This window comes from Schistocerca cancellata, chromosome 6 (genome assembly GCF_023864275.1).
Source record: "Schistocerca cancellata isolate TAMUIC-IGC-003103 chromosome 6, iqSchCanc2.1, whole genome shotgun sequence".
Taxonomy (NCBI): domain Eukaryota; kingdom Metazoa; phylum Arthropoda; class Insecta; order Orthoptera; family Acrididae; genus Schistocerca; species Schistocerca cancellata.
Genome location: NC_064631.1, coordinates 330,609,966 through 330,637,912, shown reverse-complemented (window position 1 = coordinate 330,637,912; position 27,947 = coordinate 330,609,966). Strand labels below are relative to the sequence as shown.

At 40.5% G+C, this 27,947-nt stretch overlaps 1 protein-coding gene and 1 non-coding gene across 3 annotated transcripts; one reads left to right on the top strand and one right to left on the bottom strand.

Moving 5' to 3' along the window:
• Window positions 1–90: 90 nt before the first annotated feature.
• LOC126190968 (uncharacterized) lies at window positions 91–27,210 on the bottom strand. Of its 2 annotated transcripts, XR_007538302.1 has the most exons (4): window positions 26,944–27,210; window positions 26,398–26,736; window positions 20,971–21,704; window positions 91–1,829 (listed from the first exon to the last, which is right to left on the bottom strand). XR_007538302.1 is itself a non-coding variant. In XM_049931632.1 (3 exons), the coding sequence occupies exons 1-3, from the start codon at window positions 26,995–26,997 to the stop codon at window positions 21,348–21,350; spliced, it is 750 nt and encodes a 249-aa protein (XP_049787589.1). In that variant the 5' UTR covers window positions 26,998–27,210; the 3' UTR covers window positions 20,599–21,347. The 2 variants fall into 2 exon arrangements, 1 of the variants encoding a protein (XP_049787589.1); XM_049931632.1 differs by lacking the exon at window positions 91–1,829 and having other exon boundaries at window positions 20,599–21,704.
• A 201-nt stretch (window positions 27,211–27,411) lies between these two features.
• Window positions 27,412–27,483, top strand: Trnad-guc (transfer RNA aspartic acid (anticodon GUC)). Its single transcript has one exon. It is a non-coding gene; the product is annotated as a tRNA-Asp (tRNA).
• Window positions 27,484–27,947: the final 464 nt, after the last annotated feature.

Genomic DNA, 27,947 nt, shown 5'->3' with positions numbered 1-27,947 from the left:
AATTTCATACACTCTGTGAGGAATTCAAGGAAGAGGAATCAACAGTTTATAAATATCTTTTTCATTTATTACATCACATTGTGTCCAAAATTGCAAAATGGGAAACAGTTTTATGAGCTACCATCAAACCATGAATAAAAATGAAGTTTCTTTAAGGTAAGTTTTGATGCCATTTCTGTACAAATTTTTGAGTAATAGTCATATCTTACTCAATTTCTTTCCCTTCAAGATTGTAGGTTTCCTTTATACCTTATATTTAGCTTTTGATTGTTCAAGTGTTTAACCTGTACTGGGAATAACTAGTGAAACCACACACATATTGATATCTCTTGCTTGCAACACCTGTTCCAGACAAAATGCAAAGAGCAACTGAAAAAGACTGCAACTGTGTAGTAGACATAGTCAGTTCCCTTCAAGCTTTCATCAAAGTTTGTATTTGGCTGTTAAATATTCACATGCCTTACCTGTACTGAGAAAAACAAGTGAAACCACATAAATATTGATCTCAGATGCTTGCAGCAAATGTTTCATACACAACACAAAGGGCAAGTGAGTGAGATTAGCACACTGTTATTACCTTCTACCAATGAACATGGTTGTTATATTATGCACATAGAATGATGGTGGTTTCTTGATTCAAAATCCTGTCAAAATGAGCTCAAAATGTTTGTGTTTAAAAATATTAGTTACTTCATCTTTCATTCTCTCTTTCACAATAAACTGAAACTGATAATGCATTATGTGGTACTGGAGGTATATAAAGTAACACAGGTATGTCTCACACTATCTTCAGTCCACAAATAAAAGTTGTTATTATCAATGATCTGAAAACTGTCAGCAGTAAGCAATTTTATGTACAGTAATCCACCCAAGTGTACATCAAAACAATGGAGTATAGGTGATGCTATATTTCATAACTGTCTAGTTTTCCCAAACATTTGCAAGTTCAAGATTATGTAACACACTTAAACAAACAACTGCAATACGTTACTTGATATATACTTCACAAAAAAGTATTATGTCACTGCCACAGGGTCAGAAGGTGTTAGTCCATTAAGCATTACAAATGCCAGACAATGTACAAATAAACTCTACAGTCTGATTCTACCCAGTACATTTTTCACTTCAAACTGCAGGCAAATTGCAGTTTTTTTCACTGAAAAATAATATATATCACCTTTAAGTGCTACTGAAAATCCTATGCAGGCATGTAACAATTACATCAGAAATGTAAAAAAGAAAAAGGTTTTACATGTTTATGAATCAGAGCTCGCATATTGAGGTCACTTCTTGTTTTAAAAAAATTACATTATGATGATTAAGGGTTGGATCCTGATATGTAATTTGTAAGATCTGCCTCTTCATTTTCTAGCCTACTGACTTGTTTTATATACTTCATTCCTGATAATTCCCCATCCATATGATGCAAGGGTTCTCACTATATTTACCAAGCTCATGAAAAACAATGTAACTGAGCACTGTGTTCCCTAATGCAACAGTTCTTTAACTCAGCCAGAGGAGCTCGATATTGAGACCCTCTTTCACTTACGGACTGAGCCACTTGGAGTTGTTAAGTCTTCTACTTTGAAGCTAATGGTGGCAGGCAAGGATGCCTTTGATTGTTCATTGCCTTCTACACACTATTTCCTTGTCTGTAGTTAGTGAGGGAGCACTTGTTATTGTCGCCCTTTTTCAGAAACACAGCCTTAGTCAGCTCTCGATGTTTTCACACTTCCACTGCCGTTATTGGTTAATAACTGTCCACTTTTTGTTGATTATCTTCCTGTATTGGTCCCTGAGAGAGACTCACCTAGATATGCATCCATGACCTGAAATAAAAGCAAGTAATTGCAATTTGATTTACAGATGGAACCAATTAATAAAATTAAATAGTTATTGAACTGTGACTAGTGTACATTATAAGTAATGACAGAATAACTGATGATTTGAACCAATTGATAAAGTATGCTCTTTGTTCACTTGTAATTTACCATTACAAGCTTTTTAAAATTGTGCTATACTATTGGAAAATATGTCTGCCTCCATAGCTGAGCAGCCAGCACAGCTGATTGCCATGCAGATGATCTGGGTTCCATTACGAGTACTGCCAGGAATTATTCCTTGGTGAGAGAATTCGTATGGGTTGCACTCAGCCTTGTGAGGCCAAATTATGGGCTACTCAACTGATTAGTGATGGTTCAAAGGTCAAGAAACCCAACAACAAGAAGGAGAGCACGGTGCTGACAAAATGCCCCTCCGTAGCACATTCAATAACACCACTGGCAGTAAATGACATCGCAGTCATTTGCACTCATTGGCCTCTCCAGGATCTGAACACAGAACTTCATTTTTAGTAAAATTCAATAGACAGAAAACAAAACATGTTTGAAATTCACTGCATTTACTAAATACATTTTGTAAGATGCAGTGTTTATAAATGGCATGTCTTAACACCACTTCTTAAAATTTGGAGGTACCTTGTAGCTAGCGATTCACTGCAAACTGCTTTGTTTCTGCCCTGGTCACTCTGCAATGGACAGTATTATGGAGGAAGTTTGTCAAACTATAATTGTTGTCATGATGACTCAGGTAATGACCTCACCAACTGAGGAGGGCTGAAAGTGAGTTTTAGAAGACTTCTTGCTGATGTGGAGCTTTCCAGACTACTTGAGTACCACTGAAGGCAAACATGCAAACTATGACTCCGCCAGTCAGTGGCTCACAATTCTACAAACATAATTTTTTGATTATGCTGTTTGATTTTATTGTCATACAATACAAATTCTTTGCTGTGGGCACTAAACTGTATGAGAAAACCAGTGATGTAGGCATGTCTTACTTTATGCTCAAACTCCACATTATATGGGTGTGAAATTTATAACAAAGTGAAACGAAGAGAATTGCTCAGCATAAATTTAAAAACACTGAAAAATACCTTATATGACAAACTAGTGCAGAAATGTTACAATCCAGTAGAAGAATTCATGAATGCCAACCTGAAAATTTGAGCAGGAGACAGCAAGTACTTGGGACTGTTAACTTTTAAAATTTTTTTACTTTCTAAGAAAAACTATTAATTAGTTAACTAATTAATTATCCAGTACAACATATTATATTACTGATATTATAAGGAAAATTGCAAACCAGTTTTTGTATTTCAACGAGTCTCCTGTACATTAGGTCAATGACTTGAAATTGTATGTTACAAGACAATAAACTTCTCTTCTTCTTTTCTATTCTGCATATTCTAAACCTGGTACAGTACTGGAAGAAAATATGTTGAATGTCCCCAAGAAGAAGAATCTGCCAGGTACTAACATGTACATCACACAATTGTAGGCTTTTCCTCTTAGAACATATCTATTTTGCCCATTTCCAAAAGTGCAAAACACTCACCACACTGGAAAATGGCTCAAAATGGCTCTAAATACTATGGGACTTAACATCAGAGGTCATCAGTCCCCTAGACTTAGAACTACTTAAACGTAACTAACCTAAGGGCATCACACACATCCATGCCCAAGGCAGGATTCGAACCTGCGACCCCAGCAGCTGCATGTTTCCAGACTGAAGCACCTAGAACAACTCAGCCACAGTAGCCGGCTACAACACTGAAAATCAAATTTTCAGTGCTAAGCTATCCAGGGTCAGAAAAGTTATGGAAGATGCTTTTGGACAAATGGCACAAAAATTTAGAATATTCTTCTTAAGAAAACATACTATCCTAGAAAATGCAGACAGAATTATAATGACTACATGTATTGTGAATAATTACATATAGGACAACACTGGGTTTGACCAACCAGATGATGCAATAGACAAACTGGGAAAGATTAACAACCTTAATAGGCAATATGGTTGCACTATAAACACAACATTCCTCAACAGAATAATATAGCACTTTTTCAATAGCCCATATGGAGTCTTTCCATGGGAGCATCCATGTGACGCTACTCAATGATTCATATCAGTCAACATGTATCTGTAAATTAATTGCTTTAACTTTCCATGGGAGCATCCATGTGACGCTACTCAATGATTCATATCAGTCAACATGTATCTGTAAATTAATTGCTTTAAATAAATTTAAAACAAAAGTACTTTGCTTTCTCTTACTTGAGGCACCAACCACCTCTCTTATTTTGTTCTACATTGTTTCTTTCCTAAGAGCATCTGAATATCTATTATCACTCATATCATACAATACAGACTCTTGTCTTATGGTTATAATAGAAGGAAACATTCCACGAAGGAAAAATATATCTAAAGACAAAGATGATGTGACTTACCAAATGAAAGTGCTGGCAGGTCGACAGACACACAAATGAACACAAACATACACACAAAATTCAAGCTTTCGCAACAAACCGTTGCCTCATCAGGAAAGAGGGAAGGAGAGGGAAAGACGAAAGGATGTGGGTTTTAAGGGGGAGGGTAAGGAGTCATTCCAGTCCCGGGAGCGGAAAGACTTACCTTAGGGGGAAAAAAGGACGGGTACACACTCGCACACACACACATATCCATCCACACATATACAGACACAAGCATGTGTCTGTATATGTGTGGATGGATATGTGTGTGTGTGCGAGTGTGTACCCGTCCTTTTTTCCCCCTAAGGTAAGTCTTTCCGCTCCCGGGACTGGAATGACTCCTTACCCTCCCCCTTAAAACCCACATCCTTTCGTCTTTCCCTCTCCTTCCCTCTTTCCTGATGAGGCAACGGTTTGTTGCGAAAGCTTGAATTTTGTGTGTATGTTTGTGTTCATTTGTGTGTCTGTCGACCTGCCAGCACTTTCATTTGGTAAGTCACATCATCTTTGTCTTTAGATATAGACTCTTGTCTTAATAATTCAATTAAAATTTCACCTTTCATTATTAAAAGTAGAAAAAGACACAACAAATAATGAAAAGAAGCAATAATTGAATAACAAATAATGAATAACAAAACAAGAACAAGAACTAATAGCAAACACAAGAAACATGACCTAACAAAAGCACAATGTGGAGCATAGATTGTGATGAGACTCTGGCTTTGTATCAGAAGGAAATGACTCTGGCGGTCATGTGATCAACAAAAGATTATTACCGTCAGTGTCGAAACTTTATTTCTGAGAAACTTTGATGGTAATATCCTGCTCCGTTCTGTGTCATTGATGGCCTGTGAGCCTATGTGAATGCAGACATTTGAAATTCATTGTGGAATCTTTAATGTGACGTGACATTATGTTCTGTCAAGTATGAATTACCCTTAAAGGAAGAAGGGAACTGAAGAGGAATGGATATAGGCTATATTGGGATGGTTGAAAGAGGAGGTCTAGGGAATTAGTGACAGGATGGTGAAGGTCATAGTGTACATGAATGTGAAAGAAAGAATATGGACAGTCTGCAATAGTTTGCAGTACAAGTTGGATCTTCTGCTAAAGAAGAGGAGGAATTCGAAATGGAGATGGAGGCACAGCTGATTGGTGGAAGATTATGATAATGAGAAACTTAAATGCACAGGTATGCATGGTAAGAGAAGGGTATGAGGAATAATAGGGAGTGGAAGGAGACTTGTGTCCTCGAAGTCTTTCGCGATGGCATACATGAATAAAATGTTCTCAGTTTTCAAGCCACGTCAATTCGAATAAAATCCTCGAGCTTTCGATGACCATCGCTGCCACTGTCATCAGGAGTTCACTGACTGCTGGGGCTGTTACAGTTTCTCACTCATATAGGCATGACGACATCAGCAGCAGCCAATCAGATAGATCCAATGTGGCACGCGCGCGTAAGTTGACCCGGGCAGCTAGCGGAGCTATTGCCCGTGGCAGCACCGGTGACATCAGGTGGCACCAGGGGCAGGAACCACATTTGAAACTGCCGCTCCCGCATCGTGCATCTGTTTTTGTTTTATTTAGATGTCCAGCACCCGCCCCCATGCTCTGCTGAATGTCTACCCCTGGTCTCTGTTGAAACTGTTTTTATTTAAACGAATCTCAGCCGCTTCCTTTATAACAGAGTCCCAATATGTAGATGCATGAGTCAACACTTCCGTATTTTCAAACTGTATTTTATGTCCGTTTTCTAGGCAATGCTCCGCTGTGACTGACTTGTCAAGCTCCCTTTGTTTTAGATCACGCTGTGCTCAGTACAACTCTCCGCGACCATGCGAATTGTTTGCCTGATACATATGCTGCCACATTCACAGCGTGCACCATACATGCCGGACACTCAAAGAGCAATGTCGTCTTTAACAGGGCGCAACATATCACATATCTTGGGGGCAGGCTGGAACACTGGTCTTAGCCCATGTTTCTGCAACAGACGTCCTATCTTGTTGCTAGTTGCTGCACAGTAAGGCAGGAATGCAGTCTGTTTGGCCTCTTCTACCGATTCACCAGGTGTCTTTTGTCGGCGGTCCTTGAAAGTGTTTGCGATGTCTCTTTTGCTGTATTTATTTTCCCCGAAAACACATTTTAAGTTCTGCAATTCAGACTGTACGTGGTCTTCGTCAGAGATAATCTTGGCTCTATGTACCAATGTGTACAAGACCGCTTTCTTGTGTACAGGGTGGTGGAAACTATTGGCATTCAAGTACCGATCAGTGTGTGTTGGTTTCCAGTACACTGAATGACCAAGCTGGCCTCCTGCCTTCTGCTCAACCAAAATATCTGAGAATGGTACCTTGCCATGCTTCTCCATCTTGACAGTAAATTTAACATTGGGATGGACACCATTCATGTGATTGATGAACTGCTGTAGTGTATCTTCACGATGATGCCATATCAGGAAGGTGTCATCAACATATCATAGAAAGCAAGATGGCTGTAATGTCGCAGTTTGCAGAGCCTGCTCCTCAAAGTGCTCCATGAAGAAATTTGCGACTGCTGTAGACAGTGGTGACCCCATGACTGTGCCGTCCGTCATCTCATAACATTCATCGCAGAACAAAAAATATGTTGTCGTTAGGACATGATGGAACAACTTACTGGTTCCAGATGGGAAATGTTAAGATCCAGCATATCTTCTATTGGAACTCTAGTAAAAAGTGACACAATGTCCAGGGTAACCATTAGGTCATTTGGGCCTATCTTCATTCTCTTGAATGTCTCAACAAATTTCTGCGAGTTGACAACATGGTGTTCACAATGTCCTAGTTTTGGTGCTAATAATCCTACCAGATGTTTAGCAAGTGCTCTACCAAATTTCCCGTGAAAGGCAAAGGTTCCGAGTTCCAGTCTCTGTCCGGCACACAGTTTTAATCTGCCAGGATGTTTCATATAGCGCACACACCGCTGCAGAGTGAAAATCTCATTCTGGAATCTCAGCCACTTCCTTGATAATGAAGCCCCAATATGTAGATGAATGAGCCAACACTTCTATATTTTCAAACTGCACTTTAAGGTCCATTTTCTACGCAATGCTCCACAATGGCCGACTTGTCAAGCTCCCTTTGTTTTATATGGCACTTGTGCTCAGTACAACGCCCCACAACCATGCGAATTGTTTGTCCGATATACATGCTGCCACATTCATTATTCATGGAAGGAGACTTCATGAAACTTGTTAGACTTCTGTAAAATAAATGGACTAGCACAGACAGGGACAAGTGCACCCATACTCAGGGCAGCTTGCAGGGAATGGAAAAAATATAGTATGTTCAGGTGCTACTTACAAGTCGCCATTCATCTTCCAAAATATTAAAAATACTCCATAGCCATCTCCCTACAAGCTACTGTATGGACGTCTTTGATTGAAGGCGCATGGTTACAAAGAATAAGCCATAGGAAAATGTGCTACAACCATGATCTGCTGAGTAACTCTGTGGCAGACTACATAATTTGTGACAAAGAGAACAGTCACAGTGTCATAATACCTTCTATGACCCTAGATAGCATTCACTATCTATCCACAGAGATGCTTAAATGGATTAGGAAAATGTGCTACAACCATGATCTGCTGAGTAACTCTGTGGCAGACTACAAAATTTGTGACAAAGAGAACAGTCACAGATGTCATAATACCTTCTATGACCCTAGATGGCATTCACTGTCTATCCACAGAGATGCTTAAATGGATTTTAAAGAAGAAAAGTGGACAGAAAGACAGGAAAGGAGGATAGGAGTGTGTTGAATACAGATAAATGCGAAGAACAATTTCAAAATAGTAAAGTGCAATGTACCAAGAGATGAAATGCAGTCAGTAGAGGAGGAATGAGGAATGTAAAAAAAAGAAAGAAGGAAAGAAAGAGAAACAAAAAATAGCACATTAGTCTTGACCACAATTCTTTATTAACATTAAAGAATCTTATAAATTTTCATTTTAAAAAGATTTAAAACTAAAATACAGTGTACACAAGAAACTGAGCAATGACTTTAAATAAAATGTGTCAAATACATCATGAAAAAGAAATCACATAAAATATGAACAAAGCTGAAATGACACCTACCCAACAAATATAGATATATTATCTCATCAACGTCACTATTGTGAAACGTAAGTGCAAACTGATAGGAAAGCACTGCTGATGGCATAAGGAAAGTGGTTCCGCCAGTTGGTGCTCACATCTACATCTACAGCTACATCAACATCTTCCTCTGCTAATCCCACTTAAGTGCCCGGAGGAGGGTTCATCGTACCACCTTTGCAATAATTCTCTGTTACTCCACTCTTGAACAGCACATGGAGAAAACAAACACCTATATCTTCCTGAGAAAGCTCTGAATTTCCTTATTTTATTACGATGATTGTTTTCCCTACGTAGGATGGTATCCACAAAATATTTTTGCATTCGGAGGAGAAAGTTGGTGATTGAAATTTCGTGAGAAGGTTCTGCCGCAATGATAAATGTCTTTGTTTTAATTATGTCCACCCCAAATCCTGTATCATGTCCGTGACACTCTCTCCCCTATTTCCTGAGAGTATAATGTGTGCTGCCCTTCTTTGAACGTCCATGGCCATTATACTAAGCAGCAAATACATATCTTTACATTAAAAAATTATTTAAGTTTGCTAATCTGTGTACATTTAACATATAAACTACATTCCACGTCTTAGTTCCAGTTCCCCCCCCCCCCATGAACCATGGACCTTGCCGTTGGTGGGGAGGCTTGCGTGCCTCAGCGATACAGATAACCGTACCATAGGTGCAACCAGAATGGAGGGGTATCTGTTGAGAGGCCAGACAAACGTGTGGTTCCTGAAGAGGGGCAGCAGCCTTTTCAGTAGTTGCAGGGGCAACAGTCTGGATGATTGACTGATCTGGCACTGTAACACTAACCAAAACGGCCTTGCTGTTTTGGTACTGCAAATGGCTGAAAGCAAGGGGAAACAAAAGCCGTAATTTTTCCCGAGGGCATGCAGCTTTACTGTATGATTAAATGATGATGGCGTCCTCTTGGGTAAAATATCACGAACGTAAAATAGTCCCCCATTCAGATCTCAGGGCGGGGACTACTCAAGAGGACATCGTTATCAGGAGAAAGAAAACTGACATTCTATGGATCGGAGCGTGGAATGTCAGATCCCTTAATCAGGCAGGTAGGTTAGAAAATTTAAAAAGGGAAATGGAATGCTTAAAGTTAGATAAAGTGGGAATTAGTGAAGTTCGGTGGCAGAAGGAACAAGACTTCAGGTCAGGTGAATACAGGGTTATAAATACAAAATCAAATAGGGGTAACGCAGGAGTAAGTTTGATAATGAATAAAAAAAATAGGAGTGCGAGTAAGCTACTACAAACAGCATAGTGAACGCATTATTGTGGCCAAGATAGACACGAAGCCCACATCTACTACAGTAGTACAAGTTTATATGCCAACTAGCTCTGCAGATGATGAAGAAGTTGATGAAATGTATGATGAGATAAAAGAAATTATTCAGGTAGTGAAGGGAGATGAAAATGGGTGACTGGAATTCGATAGTAGGAAAAGGAAGAGAAGGAAACGTAGTAGGTGAATATGGATTGGGGCTAAGAAATGAAAGAGGAAGCCACCTGGTAGAATTTTGCACAGAGCATAACTTAATCATAGCTAACACTTGGTTCAAGAATCATAAAAGAAGGTTGTATACATGGAAGAACCCTGGGGATACCAAAAGGTTTCAGATAGATTATATAATGGTAAGACAGAGATTGAGGAACCAGATTTTAAATTGTAAGACATTTCCAGAGGCAGATGTGGACTCTGACCACAATCTATTGGTTATGAACTGTAGATTAAAACTGAAGAAACTGCAAAAAGGTGGGAATTTAAGGAGATGGGACCTGGATAAACTGAAAGAACCAGAGGTTGTATGCAGTTTCAGGGAGAGCATAAGGGAACAATTGACAGGAATGGGGGAAAGAAATACAGTAGAAGAAGAATGGGTAGCTTTGAGGAATGAAATAGGGAAGGCAGCAGAGGATCAAGTAGGTAAAAAGAGAAGGGCTAGTAGAAATCCTTGGGTAACAGAAGAGATACTGAATTTAATAGATGAAAGGAGAAAATACAAAAATGCAGCAAGTGAAGCAGGCAAAAAGGAATACAAAAGTCTCAAAAATGAGATCAACAGGAAGTGCAAAATGGCTAAGCAAGGATGGCTAGAGGACAAATGTAAGGATGTAGAGGCTTATCTCATGAGGGTTAAGATAGATACTGCCTACAGGAAAATTAAAGAGACCTTTGGAGAAAAGAGAAGCACTTGCATGAATATCAAGAGCTCACGTGGAAACCCAGTTCTAAGCAAAGAAGGGAAAGCAGAAAGGTGGAAGGAGTATATTGAGGGTCTATACAGCGGCAATGTTCTTGAGGACAATATTATGGAAATGGAAGAGGAGGTAGATGAAGATGAAATGGGAGATATGATACTGCGTGAAGAGTTTGACAGAGCACTGAAAGACCTAAGTCAAAACAAGACAACATTCCATTGGAACTAATGACAGCCGTGGGAGAGCCAGTTCTGACTTCAAGAAGAATATAATAATTCCAATCGCAAAGAAAGCAGGTGTTGACAGATGTGAAAATTACCGAACTATCAGTTTAATAAGTCACAGCTGCAAAATGCTAACGCAAATTATTTACAGACGAATGGAAAAACTGGTAGAAGCCAACCTCTGGGAAGATCAGTTTGGATTCCATAGAAATGTTGGAACACTTGAGGCAATACTGACCCTACGACTTATCTTAGAAGAAAGATCAAGGAAAGGCAAACCTACATTTCTAGCATTTGTAGATTCAGAGAAATATTTTGACAATGTTGACTGGAAAACTCTCTTTCAAATTCTGAAGGTGGTAGGGGTAAAATACAGGGAGCGAAATGCTATTTACAATTTGTACAGAAACCAGATGGCAGTTATAAGAATCATGGGGCATGAAAGGGAAGCAGTGGTTGAGAAGGGAGTGAGACTGGGTTGTAGCCTCTCCCCAATGTTATTCAATCTGTATATTGAGCAAGCAGTAAAGGAAACGAAAGAAAAGTTCAGAGTAGGTATTAAAATCCATGGAGAAGAAATAAAAACTTTGAGGTTCACCGATGACATTGTAATTCTGTCAGAGACAGCAAAGGACTCGGAAGAGCAGTTGAATGGAATGGACAGTGACTTGAAAGGAGGGTATAAGATGAACATCAACAAAAGCAAAACGAGGACAATGGAATGTAGTCGAATTAAGTCGGTTGATGCTGCGGGAATTAGATTAGGAAATGAGACACTTAATGTAGTAAAGGAGTTTTGCTATTTAGGGAGCAAAATAACTGATGATGGTCGAAGTAGAGAGGACATAAAATGTAGACTGACTATGGCAAGGAAAGCGTTTCTGAAGAAGAGAAATTTGTTAACATCGAGTATAGATTTAAGTGTCAGGAAGTCGTTTCTGAAAGTATTTGTATGGAGTGTAGCCATGTATGGAAATGAAACATGGACGATAAATAGTTTAGACAAGAAGAGAATAGAAGCTTTAAAAATGTGGTGCTACAGAAGAATGCTGAAGATCAGATTGGTAGATCACATAACTAATGAGGAAGTATTGAATAGAATTGGGGAGAAGAGGAGTTTGTGGCACAACTTGACTAGAAGAAGGGATCGGTTGGTAGGACATGTTCTGAGGCATCAAGGGATCACCAATTTAGTACTGGAGCACAGGGTGGAGGGTAAAAATCATAGAGGGAGACCAAGAGATGAATACACTAAGCAGATTCAGAAGGATGTAGGCTGCAGTAGGTACTGGGAGATGAAGAGGCTTACACAGGATAGAGTAGCATGGAGAGCTGCATCAAACCAGTATCAGGACTGAAGACCACAACAACAACAACAACAACAACAACAACAACAACAGTTCCAGTTTTGTGTTTAAAGTACAGAAGACATTGCTTGAGGCCAACATTTGTTATACGATTTGTGTGTGCACATTCCAAAATAGATGGTGCTTGCATACAATGATGCCTGCACTTGTACTGAATATCCCAAATCACAGAAGTTCAGGAAGTTACAAGCATACATATTTACAATATTTTTGCAACATTTGTAGTCTAAATTTAGTGTACAAAGATGTACATGATAGAAGAAGGAAAATGAAAAGAATGTGTGAGGCATACAGCTGTATCTAAGGTCAGAATTAATCAGTGTTGTGTAACAAGAAGGAAATTTGAGTTCTGATACACTGCAGGCGGTAGTTCACAAAAGAGCTGTACCATCCAGTGCCACATTTTCACTGATTATAAGAACTTTCGAAATGTGGTGCTACAGAAGAATGCTAAAGATTAGATGGGTAGATCACATAACTAATGAGGAAGTATTGAATAGGATTGGGGAGAAGAGGAGTTTGTGGCACAACTTGACCAGAAGAAGGGATCGGTTGGTAGGACATGTTCTAAGGCATCAAGGGATCACCAATTTAGTATTGGAGGGCAGCGTGGAGGGTAAAAATCGTAGGGGGACACCAAGAGATGAATACACTAAGCAGATTCTGAAGGATGTAGGTTGCAGTAGGTACTGGGAGATGAAGAAGCTTGCACAGGATAGAGTAGCATGGAGAGCTGCATCAAACCAGTCTCAGGACTGAAGACCACAACAACAACAACAACAACAACAACAACAACAACCATGAATATACAACTGATGTGAAGAGCAAAGTGTAAACACACATCTCATTTAAATTTGTGCTACACAATAGAAAAACAGAGCTGTCTGTAGACACTTGGTTACATTTCACATAAAATAAACTTCAGAAACATATTAGATTGAAAATAAAGATAAAAACAGGGGTGAGGTAATTCATGCATGAAATACTGAAGGAGTACTACAGAAACATTGTTGACATGAGAATGAGAAAAAAACTGAAAATATAACCTTACAAACAAAAGAAAACTGATTAGTAATAAGGAGGTGAAGGGGGCTGAATGGAAAGAGTAGCAATTAAAGATAAAAGTAAGCAGTAATCAGCCTCAAGCTTGCTGAGGTTTTAAAGTACGTCAACATAGGGTACATATTTTGCTGATTATCCCCGTTCTTTAAATCTATAATGTTTGCTATCTACAACAACCGAAAAGTGGTATTAGCTGGCACCCGGTCTTCAAGCTCACGGTGGGCAAACATCAACCATATGCTCCCTGTAGTTATTAGGTTACAAAGCCAAGAATTTAATGTTGTTTTAAATCATTTACAAAAATAATTTGTTTGTATCTTTGACAAGTAAAGGCACAGATGTTGGTTTAAGAAAAGCTCTAAAGCTGGTGGCTAAGATAGCTGGTTCATAAACAAGGTGTACTGTAATATCTGACCACAAGATTAAAATGCAAGACATGAAAGAAGCGAAGCTACACAAAGATGGAGAATTTAACAAGGTGTAAACAAAGCAAATTGAATCTTCAGTAATTAATTCAGATGTGAACAAACTGCTTGCTCCATCACCCCTCTATGGGAGTAATATATATACGAAGAAACAGGAGCTTCACACATTCTGTGAAAATATTACAGAAAGGAAACACTGGAAAATCCAGGACGGAATGTAACAATATTATGAAAAGGAAAGTTGCTACTCACCATACAGTGGAGATGCTGAATCGCAGATAGGCACAACAAATAGATGAATCCGCACTGCGAGCAGCAGCACCAGTGCACGATGGGAGTGGATACTGGGAGAGGATAAGGAAGATGCTGAGGCAGGGAGGGGGAGGAATAGTATGGTAGTGGTGGCGGGCAGTGCAGTGTTGTTGGGGAGTGCGCAGGGACAAGGTGAAGAGAGAGTAGAGCAGCTATATGCAGTCGGGAGGTTAGATGAAGGGCAGGGGGCAGATGAGGAGGAGGGGAGGGTGGCGGAAACGGAGAGAAGTAAAACGACTGGAGGAGATGGTGGAACGAGGGCTGTGTACTGCTGGAATGGGAACAGGGAAGGGGCTGGATGGGTGAGGATAATGACTAATGAAGGTTGAAGCCAGGAGGGTTATGGAAAGTAGGATATAGTTCCCACCTGTGCAACTCAGAAAACCTGGTGTTGGTGGGAAAGATCCATATGGCACAAACTGTGAAACCATCATTGAAATGAAGGATGTCATATTTCACAGTGTGCTCAGCAAGAGGGTAGTCTCCTTGTTTCTTGGCCACAGTTTGTCGGTAGCCATTCACACAGACAGACAGCTTGTTAGTAGTCATGTCTACATAGAATGCAGATAGTGGTTGCAGCTTAGCTTGTAGATCACAGGACTGGTTTAACAGGTTGCCCTGCCTTTGATGGGATAGGTAATGTTTGTGACAAGGCTGGAGTAGGTGTTGGTGGGAGCATGCATGGAACAGGTCTTGCATCTAGGTCTATTACAGGGGTATGAGCCATGAGGTAAGGGGTTGGGAGCAGGGGTTGTTTAGGGATGGATGAGTATATTGTATAGGTTCAATGGACAGTGAAATACCACTGTGGGAGATGAAGAAAGTATAGTGGGCAGGACATTTCTCATTTCAGGAAACAACAAGAGGAGTCAAAACCCTGGCGGAGAATGTAATTCAGTTGCTCCAGTTCTGAGTGGTACTGAGTTACGAGGGGAATGCTGCTCTGTGGCCGGACAGTGGGACTTTGGGAGGTGGTGGGAGACTGGAAAGATAAGACACAGGAGATTTGTTTTTAATACAAGGTTGGGAGGATAATTATGGTCTGTGAAGGCTTCATCAAGACCCTCATTATATTGAGAGGGACCACTCATCATTGCAGATGAGACAACCATGGGTGGCTAGGCTGTATGGAAGGGACTTGTTGATATGGAATGGGTGGCAGCGATCAATGTGGAGGCATTGCTGGTGGTTAGTAGGATTGATACGGACACAGCTACTGATGTAGCCACCTTTGAAGTGGAGGTCACCATCTGGGATGGTCATTTGTTGGGTTGAGTAGGACCAGGCAAAGAAAATCAGGGAGAACTTGTTGAGGGTTTGGAGGAATGTGGATAGGGTGTCCTCTTCCTCAATCCAGATTGCAAAGATGTCATCAATGAATCTGAACCTGGTGAAGGGTTTAGGATTCTGGGTGTTTAGGAAGGATTACTCTAGATGGCCCATGAATAGGTTGGCATAGGATGGTGCCATGTTGGGGATTTGTTTGAAGGCAATGCCTTCAAAGAAGAAGTAATTGTGGGTGAGGATATAGTTGGTCGTGGTGACTAGGAAGGAAGTTGTTGGTTTGGAATCTTTTGGGCATTCAGAAAGGTAGTGTTCAATAGCAATGAGACCATGGTCATTAGGGATGTTAGTGTAAAGGGAGGTGGCATCATAGCGACGAGCAGGGCACCGTATGGTAAAGGGACAGGAAGGTTGGAGAGTCGGTGCAGGAAATAGTTGGTATCTTTTATGTAAGAGCGTTGGTTCCGGGTAACAGACTGAAGATGTTGGCCTACAAGAGCAGAGATTCTCTCGGTGGGGCCGCAGTAACTGGCCATATTGAGGCATCTAGGTTGGTTGAGTTTATGGACTTTAGGAAGTATGTAGAAGGTAGGAGTGGAGGGAGTGGTAGGGGTGAGCAAGGAGATGGACTCCAAGGAGAGGTTCTGGGATGGTCCAAAGTATTTGAGGAGTGACTGGAGATCCTGCTGGATTTCTGGAATGGGGTCACTGTGGCAAGGTTTGTAAGTGGATGTATCTGACAGCTGGCAGAGTCCTTCTGCCAGGTAGTCCTTGCAGTTCAAAACAACAGTGGTGGAACCTTTGTCTGCAAGTATGATTTTAATGTCAGGATCCATTTTTAGATGGTGGACTGCAGTTCTTTCCACAGATGTAAGGTTAGTTTGCATGTTGAGGAATTTGGAGAATGATGGTTAGGGAAGGTTCGAGGTTCAGAAATTCTGGAAAGTTAACAGGGAGTAATTTGGGGGCAGTGGAGGTGGATCACAGTTGTATGGAGGAGTGAACTGAGTTAGTCAGGATTCAACATTGGTCTTTGGTTGAGTCTAATTGGTAGGGTTAGTGACAAAAACATGTTTCCAACGTAGGGACCAGGAGAAGGAGAGAAGGTCTTTAACAAGGCCTGCATAATTGAATTTGGGAGTGGGGCAAAAGGTGAGGCCTTTGGAAAGGACTGATATTTCTGTGAGGCTAAGGCTTCTGGAGGAAAGGTTCATGACTGTGTTTTAGGTCTGTTTGGGTTCCGGATTCCATGTGGTGGTGGGAGAGAGTTTTGAAGGGTGGGTAAATGGTAAGTGTGGGGATAATCCTACCTGCAGACAAAGGTTCAACCACTGTTGTTTTGGACTGCAAGGATTACGTGGCAGAAGGCCACAGTTACCCCATTCCAGAAATCCAGCAGGATCTCCAGTCACTCCTCAAATACTTTGGCCCAACCCAGAACCTCTCCTTGGAGTCCATCTCCCTGCTCACCCCTACCACTCCCTCCACTCCTAACTTCTACATGCTTCCTAAAGTCCATAAACCCAACGACCCAGGATGCCCCACTGTGGCCGGTTACTGTGCCCCTACTGAGAGAATCTCTGCTCTCGTAGACCAACACCTTCAACCTATTACCCGGAACCTACCCTCCTACATAAAATGTACCAACGATTTCTCACGCCAACTCTCCACAGTTCCTGTCCCTTTACCACACGGTGCCCTGTCTTCGCTATTGCTGTCACCTCCCTTTACACTAACATCCCTAATGCTCATGGCCTCACCCCTATTGAACACTACCTTTCCCAATGCCCAAAGGATTTCAGACCAAGAACCTCCTTCCTTGTCACCATGACCAACTATATCCTCACCCACAATTACTTCTCCATTGAAGGCGTTACCTACAAACAAATTTGAGGTACGGCTATGGGCACCCGCATGGTACCATCCTATGCCAACCTATTCACGGGCCATCTAGAGGAATCCTTCCTCAATAACCAGAATCCTAAACCTTTCATTTTATTTGCACTTCTCCTCCATTTCCTTTGCCTGGTCCTACTCAACCCAACAAGGGGCATTCCTAGATGTTGACCTCCACCTCAAAGATGGCTACATCAGTAGCTCTATCCATATCAAACCTACTAACCACCAGCAATGCCTCCACTTCAACAGTTCACACCCATTCCATATCAACAAGTCCCTTCCACACAGCCTAGCCACCCACGGTCATTACATCTGCAGTGATGAATGGTCCCTCTCAAAATATAACAAGGGTCTTCACTGACCAAAATTATCCTCCCAACCTTGTACAAAAACAAATCTCCTGTGCCTTCCCATTCTCGCCAACACCTCCCAAAGTCCCACCGTCCAGCCACAGAGCAGCATTCCCCTCTGAACTCAGTACCACCCAGGACTGGAACAACTGAATTACATTCTCTGTCAGGGTTTCGACTACCTCTCATCATTCCCTGAAATGTCCTGCCCACTGTCTTTCCTACTCCTCCCACAGTGGTATTCCACTGTCTATCGAACCTACACAACCATTGCTCCCAACCCCTTACCTCATGGCTCATACCCTTGTAATAGACCTGCCTTATGCATCCTCTCACCAGTACCTACTCCAGTCCTGTCACAAACATCACCTATCCCATCAAAGGCAGAGCTACCTGTGAAACTAGTCATGTGATCTACAAGCCCAACTGCAACCACTGTGCTGCATTCTATGTGGGCATGACAACCAACAAGCTGGCTATCTGCATGAATGGCCACCGACAAACTGTGGCCAAGAAACAAGTGGACCACCCGGTTGCTGAACATGCCGCCAAACATGACAGCCTTCATTTCAATGTCTGCTTCACAGCCTGTGCCATATGGGCCCTTCCCACAAACACCAGCTTTTCCGAATTGCCCAGGTGGGAACTTTCCCTGCAATACCATATATCCTATGTTCCCACAAACCCCCTGGCCTCAACCTTCGTTAGTAATTGTCCCACCCATCCAGCCCCTTTTCTGTTCCCATTCCAGCACTACACAGCCCTCATTCTACCATTGCACTCAGTCTTTCAATTCTCTCCTTTTCTGCCACCCCTCCCTCTTTTCGGCCATCCGTCTAACCTCCCGACTGCACATAGATGCCCTACTCTCTCTCCATCTTGTCCCTGAGCACTCTCCAGCAGCACTGCATTGTTCGCCACCCCCTTCCTACGATCCCTCCCCCTCCCGACCCCAGCCTCCTCCCTACCCCCACCTATTCACCACTCCCATCATGCACTGGTGCTGCTGCTCACAGTGTGACTTTAGTTGTCTGAGACTGCAGTCATGTGTGTGAGTTGTGTTTGTATGTGTGTGTGCATGTGTGTGTGTGTGTGTGTGTGAGAGAGAGAGAGAGAGAGAGAGAGAGAGAGAGAGAGAGAGAGAGAGAGAGAGTCATCTATTTTTGACAAAGGCCCTACTGGCAGAAAGCTATATTTGTGATAGTCTTTTCATTGTGCCTATCTGTGACTAAGCACTTCCGCTATATGGTGAGTAGTAACATCCTTTTCATAACATTATTAAAAAAGTAGTTTCAATTAAAATCTTGTTACTTGTTCTGCATATTGTATCTTCTCTCTTATTAGCACAGTTCTTCCAGAATATTTGTATAAGGTCCTTTGAGAGCTGAGTGGAAAATTTTAAGGCTGTCACTAACTGTGCTTAAAGTATGGTTAGTTGTACCAAGTGATTTGCACAAAACTGCAAGGCAAAAACAGCACAAAATTATTGTGCAATATTCATGCTCAGTATGTCAGTTAGAACTCTGCCTTCATAGTGACCATGTCATTGCTCAACGATATACACACATCAAAAGAAGTTTTGCATCACTCTGGTTCCCAGACCTCCTGAAGATAGACGTTGACTGTGGATATTGTATCATAGACACAGTCCCTTTGACTGTTCAGAGATGTCACTAAACCTGCCCAAAGATGTAAACAACTACTACTGCAGTGGATGACCGCTAACTATGGATTATGACTCGGAGGAACCCTAACAGCAATGTCACCACATTGAATAATGCTTTTCATGCAGCCACATGTTGTCATGTTATGATTCAAACTGTGCACAATAGGCCGCATGATGCGCAACTTCACTCCAGACGTCCATGGCGAGGTCCATCTTTGCAACCACAACACCATGCAACACAATACAGATGGGCCCAACAAAATGCTGAATGGACTGTTCAGGACATGCATCACCTTCTTTTCACTGGCGAGTGTTGCATATGCCTTCAACCAGACAATCATCGGAGACGTGTTTGGAGGCAACCCAGTCAGGCTGAACACCTTAGACACACTGTCCAGTGAGTGCAGCAAGGTGGAGGTTCCCTGCTGTTTTGGGTGGGATTATGTGGGGCCAATATATGCCGCTGGTGGTCATGGAAGGCGCTGTAAAGGCTGTACAATATGTGAATTGCCGATAGTGCAACCATATCGGCAGCATATTGTCGAAGTGTTCGTCTTCATGGACAACAAGCCACAATCCACACCCCCAAAATGCACATCTTGTGAATGACTTCCTACATCTGGACCAACAGTGCCTTGATGAACTTCTGGATAGTGTGCCATGATGAATGCAGGCATGCATCACTGCAAGAGGATGTGCTATTGGGTATTAGAGGTACCAGTGTGTACAGCAATCTGGACCATCAGCTCTGAAGGACTCACTGTATGGTGGTGCAACAAGCAATGTGTGGTTTTCATGAGTAATAAAAAGGGTGGAAATGATGTTTATGTTGATCTCTATTCCAAGTGTTTGTACAGGTTCCAGAACTCTTCGAACCGAGGTGATGCAAAACTTTTTTTGATGTGTGTAGATCTCGCATGTATCGCAATTGTATTTGGTACATGCCACAAAAAGATAAACAAAAGGAAGTGGAGATGGGAGGAATAGTGGCTTAGAAGGTGTTCTACACATGGCCATACTAACATTCTAAGAGATACTTGCACCAGAGCCAGATTGTGCTGTAGATTGTATTTTATTGGTACTGTTGTCTACATAGCAGCTTATGCATAAGACATTGGACAAGTCAAGTTATAAGTATACAGGCTGAAAGTCATTTCAAGGCATACATATTTAAGCTTACAATAATACACTTTACACCTAACTATTTATATAACACATTTCATAAATTTAAATATTCTTCAATGGAGTAAAAGCAGTGATGCTGTAAATATGACTTTAGAGATTTTCCAAATGTATTGACCTCAGTGATAGCTTTTATGTTTTCGGGAAGTTTGTTATAACTCCCATGTGAAAAGTACCTTTTTGGCACACTGCTGTGCTGATTTGAGTCATATGTAAGTTTCTGTTTTGTCTGGTAAAGTGCTCATGTATATCACAGTTTTTTTTGCAGTCTCCAGTCCTATTACATTTAATGTAAAGAACAAAAAGGTTTCCATAATGTATACACATGGTAATGGAGGAATACCAGATTTCTTAAACAGGGGTTTACAAGAGTCTCTAGGCTTCCCCAAAAGGTGACCCCATATTCTGTTAAGGGTGAACAAGGAATATTTCAATGAACTGGTGAACCTCATTATGCCTTATGTACACAGAAAAGAGATACTGTGATGACAGTGATCAGCCTACAGAAAAGATTATTCATTAAACTACATTACCTGACAATTGGAAACACTTTTGAAGACTGCAAATTTCCAACATTCAACACATGCACTACTATCAGCCGTATTGTAATAGAAACCTGGGAAGCTGTTAACACCTGTTTGGAAAAAAAGTCAAAGTAAGTGACGTGCACACAACAGCAAAGTTCTGAACCCCAGTGGGGAAGTACACTATGCCACAAAAGCACAAAAGTTGTTTCTGTGAGAACAGTCAAATAACGATTTTACTTGTGTGTTATATACATTACATTGAAGTTTACTGCAATTACTTTATAATTACACCATTAAAATGATAAAATTGTAAACAAATAATATACAAATACCAAATGGCATTAGGAAAACTCAGCCACATTTACAAAATGTAGAATGGTGCCTTATTGTAGAATGTGTGAACTGCTTGAGGCAGCTGAAGCACTTGAGACATTTGTGATTGGAGACTTATTTGCAGAAGATGTTGCTGGGCCATTTATAACCACAGAGTTTCTGTGCAGTGTGCCCATTAGTCCTTCAAATAAAATGTCATTGATAAACTTCTTTGCAAAGGTTTGCTGCATTGGGTCCATTTTCTGGAGTTCACGAGCCCACATTATGCCGATGTGGTCCTCATCAGACACTCGTTCCCGCAGTCGCTTGCATGCAAGTTCTAGCAAATCATTTGTAGCCAGTGCTGGCTGCCTTTTCTTCGTTGGAGGATTCTTCGTGAGTATCTCTGCTTCAGAAGTTTCTGAATCCTGAAAGAATAACGCAAATTCAGTGGACCCATTGGTATATGTGATGGTTAGAGATAACTAAAAAATACTGAATATATTATCCTACTACTTAGTCACTCCAATGACAAACACAAGGACCTTGGGACAAGAATAATCTAAGAAAAGATCCTCCCTGTGACATCTATCATTCGTGACAACTTTAGTTTATCTGTATAATACTCAAGGTACCGAAGATTTTTAGTAGCTTTGAGTGGACCATAGTCTGAACTTTGTAGATCAGATATTAAAATATTTTTTTCTAATTTTTATTTTCAATAGAATTCACAATCATACTTGTTATTAAACAAACATAGTGGGAATAAAAATGCAATATACATATTAATTATTTCATCAAAACAATGTATTTGACACTAATACCTCCAAAGAAGCACAGAACAGTGAGAATGATTAAGTAGCTCAAAGCTTCCTTGCAGTTACATAAAGCCATAGTTATGAATGTAATATTATGTTCCTTTGATACACTGAATGGTTAAAACCTGGTAAAGATATTTTTACAAAAAATAATTGTGTTTATATTTTTCATTTTAGTTCTCTACCCCTACAGCGTATATTTGGCATGCTTCATGCATATTAGTATTTAATTCATACTTTTTTCAGTTTTTATACAAAATTATAATGTAAGTGGGTGAATGCTGACTACTCAATCTTTTTACATCACAGAATAACAACTGTCATTATCCTAAATATTACTTGTACTTAAGAACACATATATTTTCTGTTCTTTCCGACCTTCGCAATATACTTATCTATAATTTTTTCTTCGTTAATAATGATGTCTCTATGGACATACAACAAAGCAAGCGCTGTTAAGCAGTATTGCCCACAACAGTTTCTCAACGAATTCTTAATGAGTTTGTATGTCGAAAAAGATCTTCCTGCTCCTGCAGTGGACACAGGAAAAGAAGAAAGGATCAATATTAAAGATCTAACAGTAGGAAAAATTTCTGGGGTGCAAAACTGCCAACACTTAACTGCACAGCCTGGCAGAAATGTTTTGTTTGGGTCTTCCATTATCCATTTTGTGAGCAGTCTTACAATAGTAGCAATGACAGCAATGGGAACAAAGCAGACGGTGCCATAATGTAAACATGAAGTGCATGCTGCTGTGGCAGATCAGGAAGCCCTGCTAATATTTGGCGGCCCCAATTCGAACAGGAGGGAGAGCACAAGTCACTGTTACTGGTAATACATTCTCTGGGCCCACAAAGTATGGTGGCTTGGGGAATACTGAATTAAATGATTAAATACACTGACCAACACTCTAAATTTGCGTGCTTAACTATGGCGCATTTGATCCTAATTTACTTTCAACCCTCGGAGGGGGGGGGTGTCGATCGCCCCCTACGTCGTGCCCCCCCCCCCCCCCCCCCTCTTAATCCTCCCTTGGTTGGGTATATATTCTGTTGAGCATATCGCTCCAAAGAAATATTACACATCTTTTTCGTTGAAGCAGGTAAACATTACCAGCCCGGTGCCCCATGGAACTGTGATGGAATAATTCTTTTAAAGAATCTGCATGCATGACTAGCCACTACAGTTCCGTTCTTTTTCGGGAAACCGGACCTTCACTTTCCTCAGCATGAAAGGTATATTACTTGGGATACATACTTTACTCCTGTTTCATGCTTAATGTTTTGTTTGTATGTTCGTGCACAGAGAATGTGGTTATGTGATTGGCTAACTACATCATGTGTGATGTGTTTTGACCATGGAGCCATGGTTTTGACAGTCTGCTGTGACTGAAGAGATCACATGTCTTGTGCTCTATCTAACAAAAGCACATCGCAATCTTGATTCCACAGTTTACGAAGCTGTCTTGCCATCTTTGATGATTTCGTAATTATACTTGCGACTCGAAAATATTCAGTTTCATTGATACAGGGCATTAAAGATCTATACAACTCAAGTCGCATTCGGGAAGACGGCTGTTCGAACTCGCGTCCGGCCATCGTGATTTAGGTTTTCGGTGATTTCCCTACATAGCTTCAGGCACATGCCGGGTTGGCCCATTTGAAAAGGCGCGGCCAACTTCCTTCCCCATCCTTCCCTAATTCGATCGGACCGATGATCTCGCTGTTTGATCCACTTGCCTCATATCAACCAAGTCACGTCGTTTTTTGTTTGCTTGTCGTGCTACAGTGCCAGGAAGTGTGATAACAATATATGAAAACAGGAATCGAGACATTTCGAAAATACGCTACTAAATTTTCGGAATAATATGATCGTTGGGCTACGCTAAAGATCAGTCCATCACCACAGCCATGTTTTCTACAGTACATACGATGGCTTCGGCAAATCGCAACCAAACTGTAACATTTTATTCAAACTTCTTCCTCGGGCCGCCCAACAGATCGGTGCCATGTTTATATTACGGTATCCGAACTGGGCAAACGATAACATCATATTTGACTCGTACAGAGCGACAAACTAGCCGCAGCAAGCTGTAACTCTCCTTAAAACTGACAGTTTCGTGAAACAGGAAATCTACAATCTAGGTTACAACAGTTAGTTGGCTCCACAAAAATTTCAAGCTGTGCTTTTAGTTTCCATCCTACCCACGCCCTCCGAAATAGCGACTTTTTTGGGAAAATAGCCTATTATTTGTGACAAGCGATATTTTGCATTTCACTGCCACGCAACAAGATATATGTAAGCCTGTCACCAGAACTAGATTTTCTGCTTTCACATTTATTGGTTTTGTCAACTCAGAACAAAAATGTCGCCTTTCAGCCCAACCTAGACCTCGAACTGTGCTACAGATCAGTCACAAGTAGGCTTTTTGCTTTTCCATTTGTCGGTTTAAATGACGTCTTGAACTTGAAATACTGTATATGACATCCACTGGGAAAAGTGACTTCTACTACTGAGACTTAAATTTTTTTTTAATTGAACACATTTATTAAATACAATTTTTTCTGTGTTCGCTGTAACTGGCTAAATCATGTGCCCTGTGCAGGCCATCATTGGCTAACAGCTGCAAATCGAGTCGCCACCGTCTTAATTTCGATGTTTCGGAAACTAAAGGGGGCCGTATTTTGTGAATAGCATGTTTCTACTTGAGTATTCCAACAATTACAATTTCAGTGATACAGCTCATTGAAGGTGTCTCCAAGACGCCTCTTTTCAGTGCGGTTTGATGTGCTACAATGGCAGAAAGTCCCATATGGGCAAATAAAAATTTTACCCCTAAGAGTTCACTTCAAATTTTATGGAATATCCTGTTTTATATGACATAATTCTGCACAATATATTACGTTATGCTGTTATGTGATTTCGTACACTCCACATCACGATGACATCTGTCGAGCAGTCATATGCTATGCATATGTGTTCGTAGGATTTTAATGAAACTGACTAGAAAAACAAGCGGCGACATGTTGCAGCGCTTGAGGCAGTCATACGCGATCTCAACATGGGTGTGTTAACAATACCTTAGCTTCAGAGTAAAATTTATTCAAGAAAAATACAGGCAATCAAAACAACTGGCTGTGGAACAGCGCATGTCTACAAGGCTAAAATCCCTTTGTTCGATTTGGCCGAGTCTTTTGTAAGGAAAATAGTTGACCTGATGACATCTTTTCTTTATCCAGACACGAACCCCCACAAACTTTTTTTTCTTTTTTTTTCACATACGACTATAGCAATCACAAAATGACGAAACTTAAGTATACGCTGATGGCGCTGTGTCTACAGATACACACGAAACCATTTGCGTGCCATTCGTTTCATGCAACAAATGGCGCAGCCAAATGCCGTCTTGTATGCAAGTGCAGTTTCGGTTTTACTTTTGTGAAAACGTTTTTTGCAATAATACGCGCACTAAAGGATTATATTCTGGTAAGTAGTGTATACGCAGAGGTAAATATCGATATATACTTTTATTCATTAATTTGCATTACCGCTAACGAGACACATATTCTTTCCTGGCCGTACCTTTTCTTGCCCTAAGATTTATCGTTCTTGACACTTATGGTTTGCACTCATCTGCCCTAACATCCTACAATGCCGGCAATAATTTATACATTTCGATGTTTTTCATCTTGTATTGAACTCATTTTCCTCATACCAGCAACAAACCTGATCCAAGCTAAAAGCTGACTCCTGTGCAGCATGCGAAAGACTGTCACGGATATTGTTAAAAATACTGTAGTGGATACAAAATATTGTCAGACATTTCCAAAGTTTTTAATGTTCCCAATAATACTGTGCAATCTCTCAATCTCAAACCTGGATGGTCAATATTACTGCTCGTCGGGCAAATATTGCCAATATTATTAACCGTCTAGGAGCCGCAATATATGTACTTAACTAGTTTGTCACCACACTAAGATTGAGAGGGGGGCCGCTTACATCAAACACTAGCCCAATGGACCAGGGGCTCATTCATGGAAGCATAGATTGATGAATCAAAACTACTAATTATAAATTAAGGAAGGTAATTTATCATGTAGATGCGTTGTTTTTAATGCGTTTCTTTACTGTAACTAGTACTGCAAAGTAAATAAAACGATTATGCTGACTGAAACCTACAATGATCTTACGTGTGTACTGTGATAAGTGTTGCAAAACAGCATCTATGCTTACTGGACTTGTGATCTTATCTTGCTTGTCAATTCTACGAACTAAGACAAATAAAATAAATATTTCAGCTTACTGTCATGATGCAGTATTCTCCATTTTCATCTGGTATTGTAGAGAACGACGTGTCTGGCGATTCCTGATCAATGAGAAACTTCATTTCTTCAAAGTACCACATGGTGCTTTGGCATGTATCTTCCAGTCCACTTACTGATTGTCTATCATTTACCTTTCTCAGTTCCTTCCGAAAATTTGTTCGGAGCGAATTAAATTTCCTTTTTAAATCCTCCTTCGTAGCTGATGGATACCTTTCTTGATAAACTTTCAGCAGGATATTGTAGGACTCATTTTTAATGTTTTTGTTCTTATATTCTTCAGATTTCACTTTCCATAATGCTGGAAGTGATCTATAAACCTGAAGGGAGTAAGATACATTATTGTAGAGGATAGGTATGTTTTAAATAAATTAATTAATTTCTGCAATAAAAAAATCAAGCTTCTGAAACGAACAAGTAAGCAGTTGAAGTGTTATTTCCTTGCACTTAAAACATTTTTGCCAAATATTTCTAAGGCTAATTACATAAGAAGCATAGATATTAAATATGTGATCAAAACTACTCACCTGAATGCACTTCAGCAGATGAATTCTTTCATCTGTCTTTCCCGATTTATTCATATTCGTATAGTGTCTCCGTTTCAGTTGTTTACAAGTCCGAAAATTACGACCTCCGAAGGAACTGACGAGTATCGCGTAGTACTAAGGTCCAAATATTGAACGTGCGTAATATTTGTAGAGGTCTGTGGTCTTCTTCAATATATTGCGCAAACCGTCAATACATCTCACTAGTACAGGCGCCTAGAGCCAGCAGAGCTGAACTACTGAAGGCACCGAAAGATGTCTCTGTTGTCAAGCACCGTGCTTGTAAACTACGGTAACCATTGTACCAAATGAATATTTGAGAGCGCCGTTATATTTTCAGTTGTTACACTCACATATGTTGGGCTTGTAATGACTCGATTTTACATACATGATTCTTATAAAATTATGTACAACTATCAATACATACATGTCGCTCCTTTAATGTCGAAGTCCTCGGTAGTATAGTGGTTAGTATCCCCGCCTGTCACGCGGGAGACCCGGGTTCGATTCCCGGCCGGGGAGAAGTTTTTTTAATTCTTTTTAAATTTCTCTTGCTTTAAGGCACACAACGTAGTATCATTATTAACTCTCCTGTATATTAGCTACCAATTTTTACACGTTCTGCATCATTCATCATCCGTGACTAGCAAGGTTTATAATAAACTTAAAAAGGAAAGTGGGAACTCCACAAAAAGACTATACAAATTATAACGCTAACATACTGCATCGAAAACGCAGTAACAATACTATTTCCACAAAGTCTACACGAATCTAAATTACACATGCTTAAGTTTGCAAGTACCTACAAATTTTGAAGTTTCCACCTTATTTATTATTTCCTCCCCATTTATGTATGCCTGGATTGACTACAGTACTAGTGTCATCTGCAGAAATAACTGATTCTGCTTGTAGTATATTAGACAGAAGCTCATTTACATATCTGAGGAACAACGGCGAAAATAAGATTGAGCCTTGGAGAACTCCAC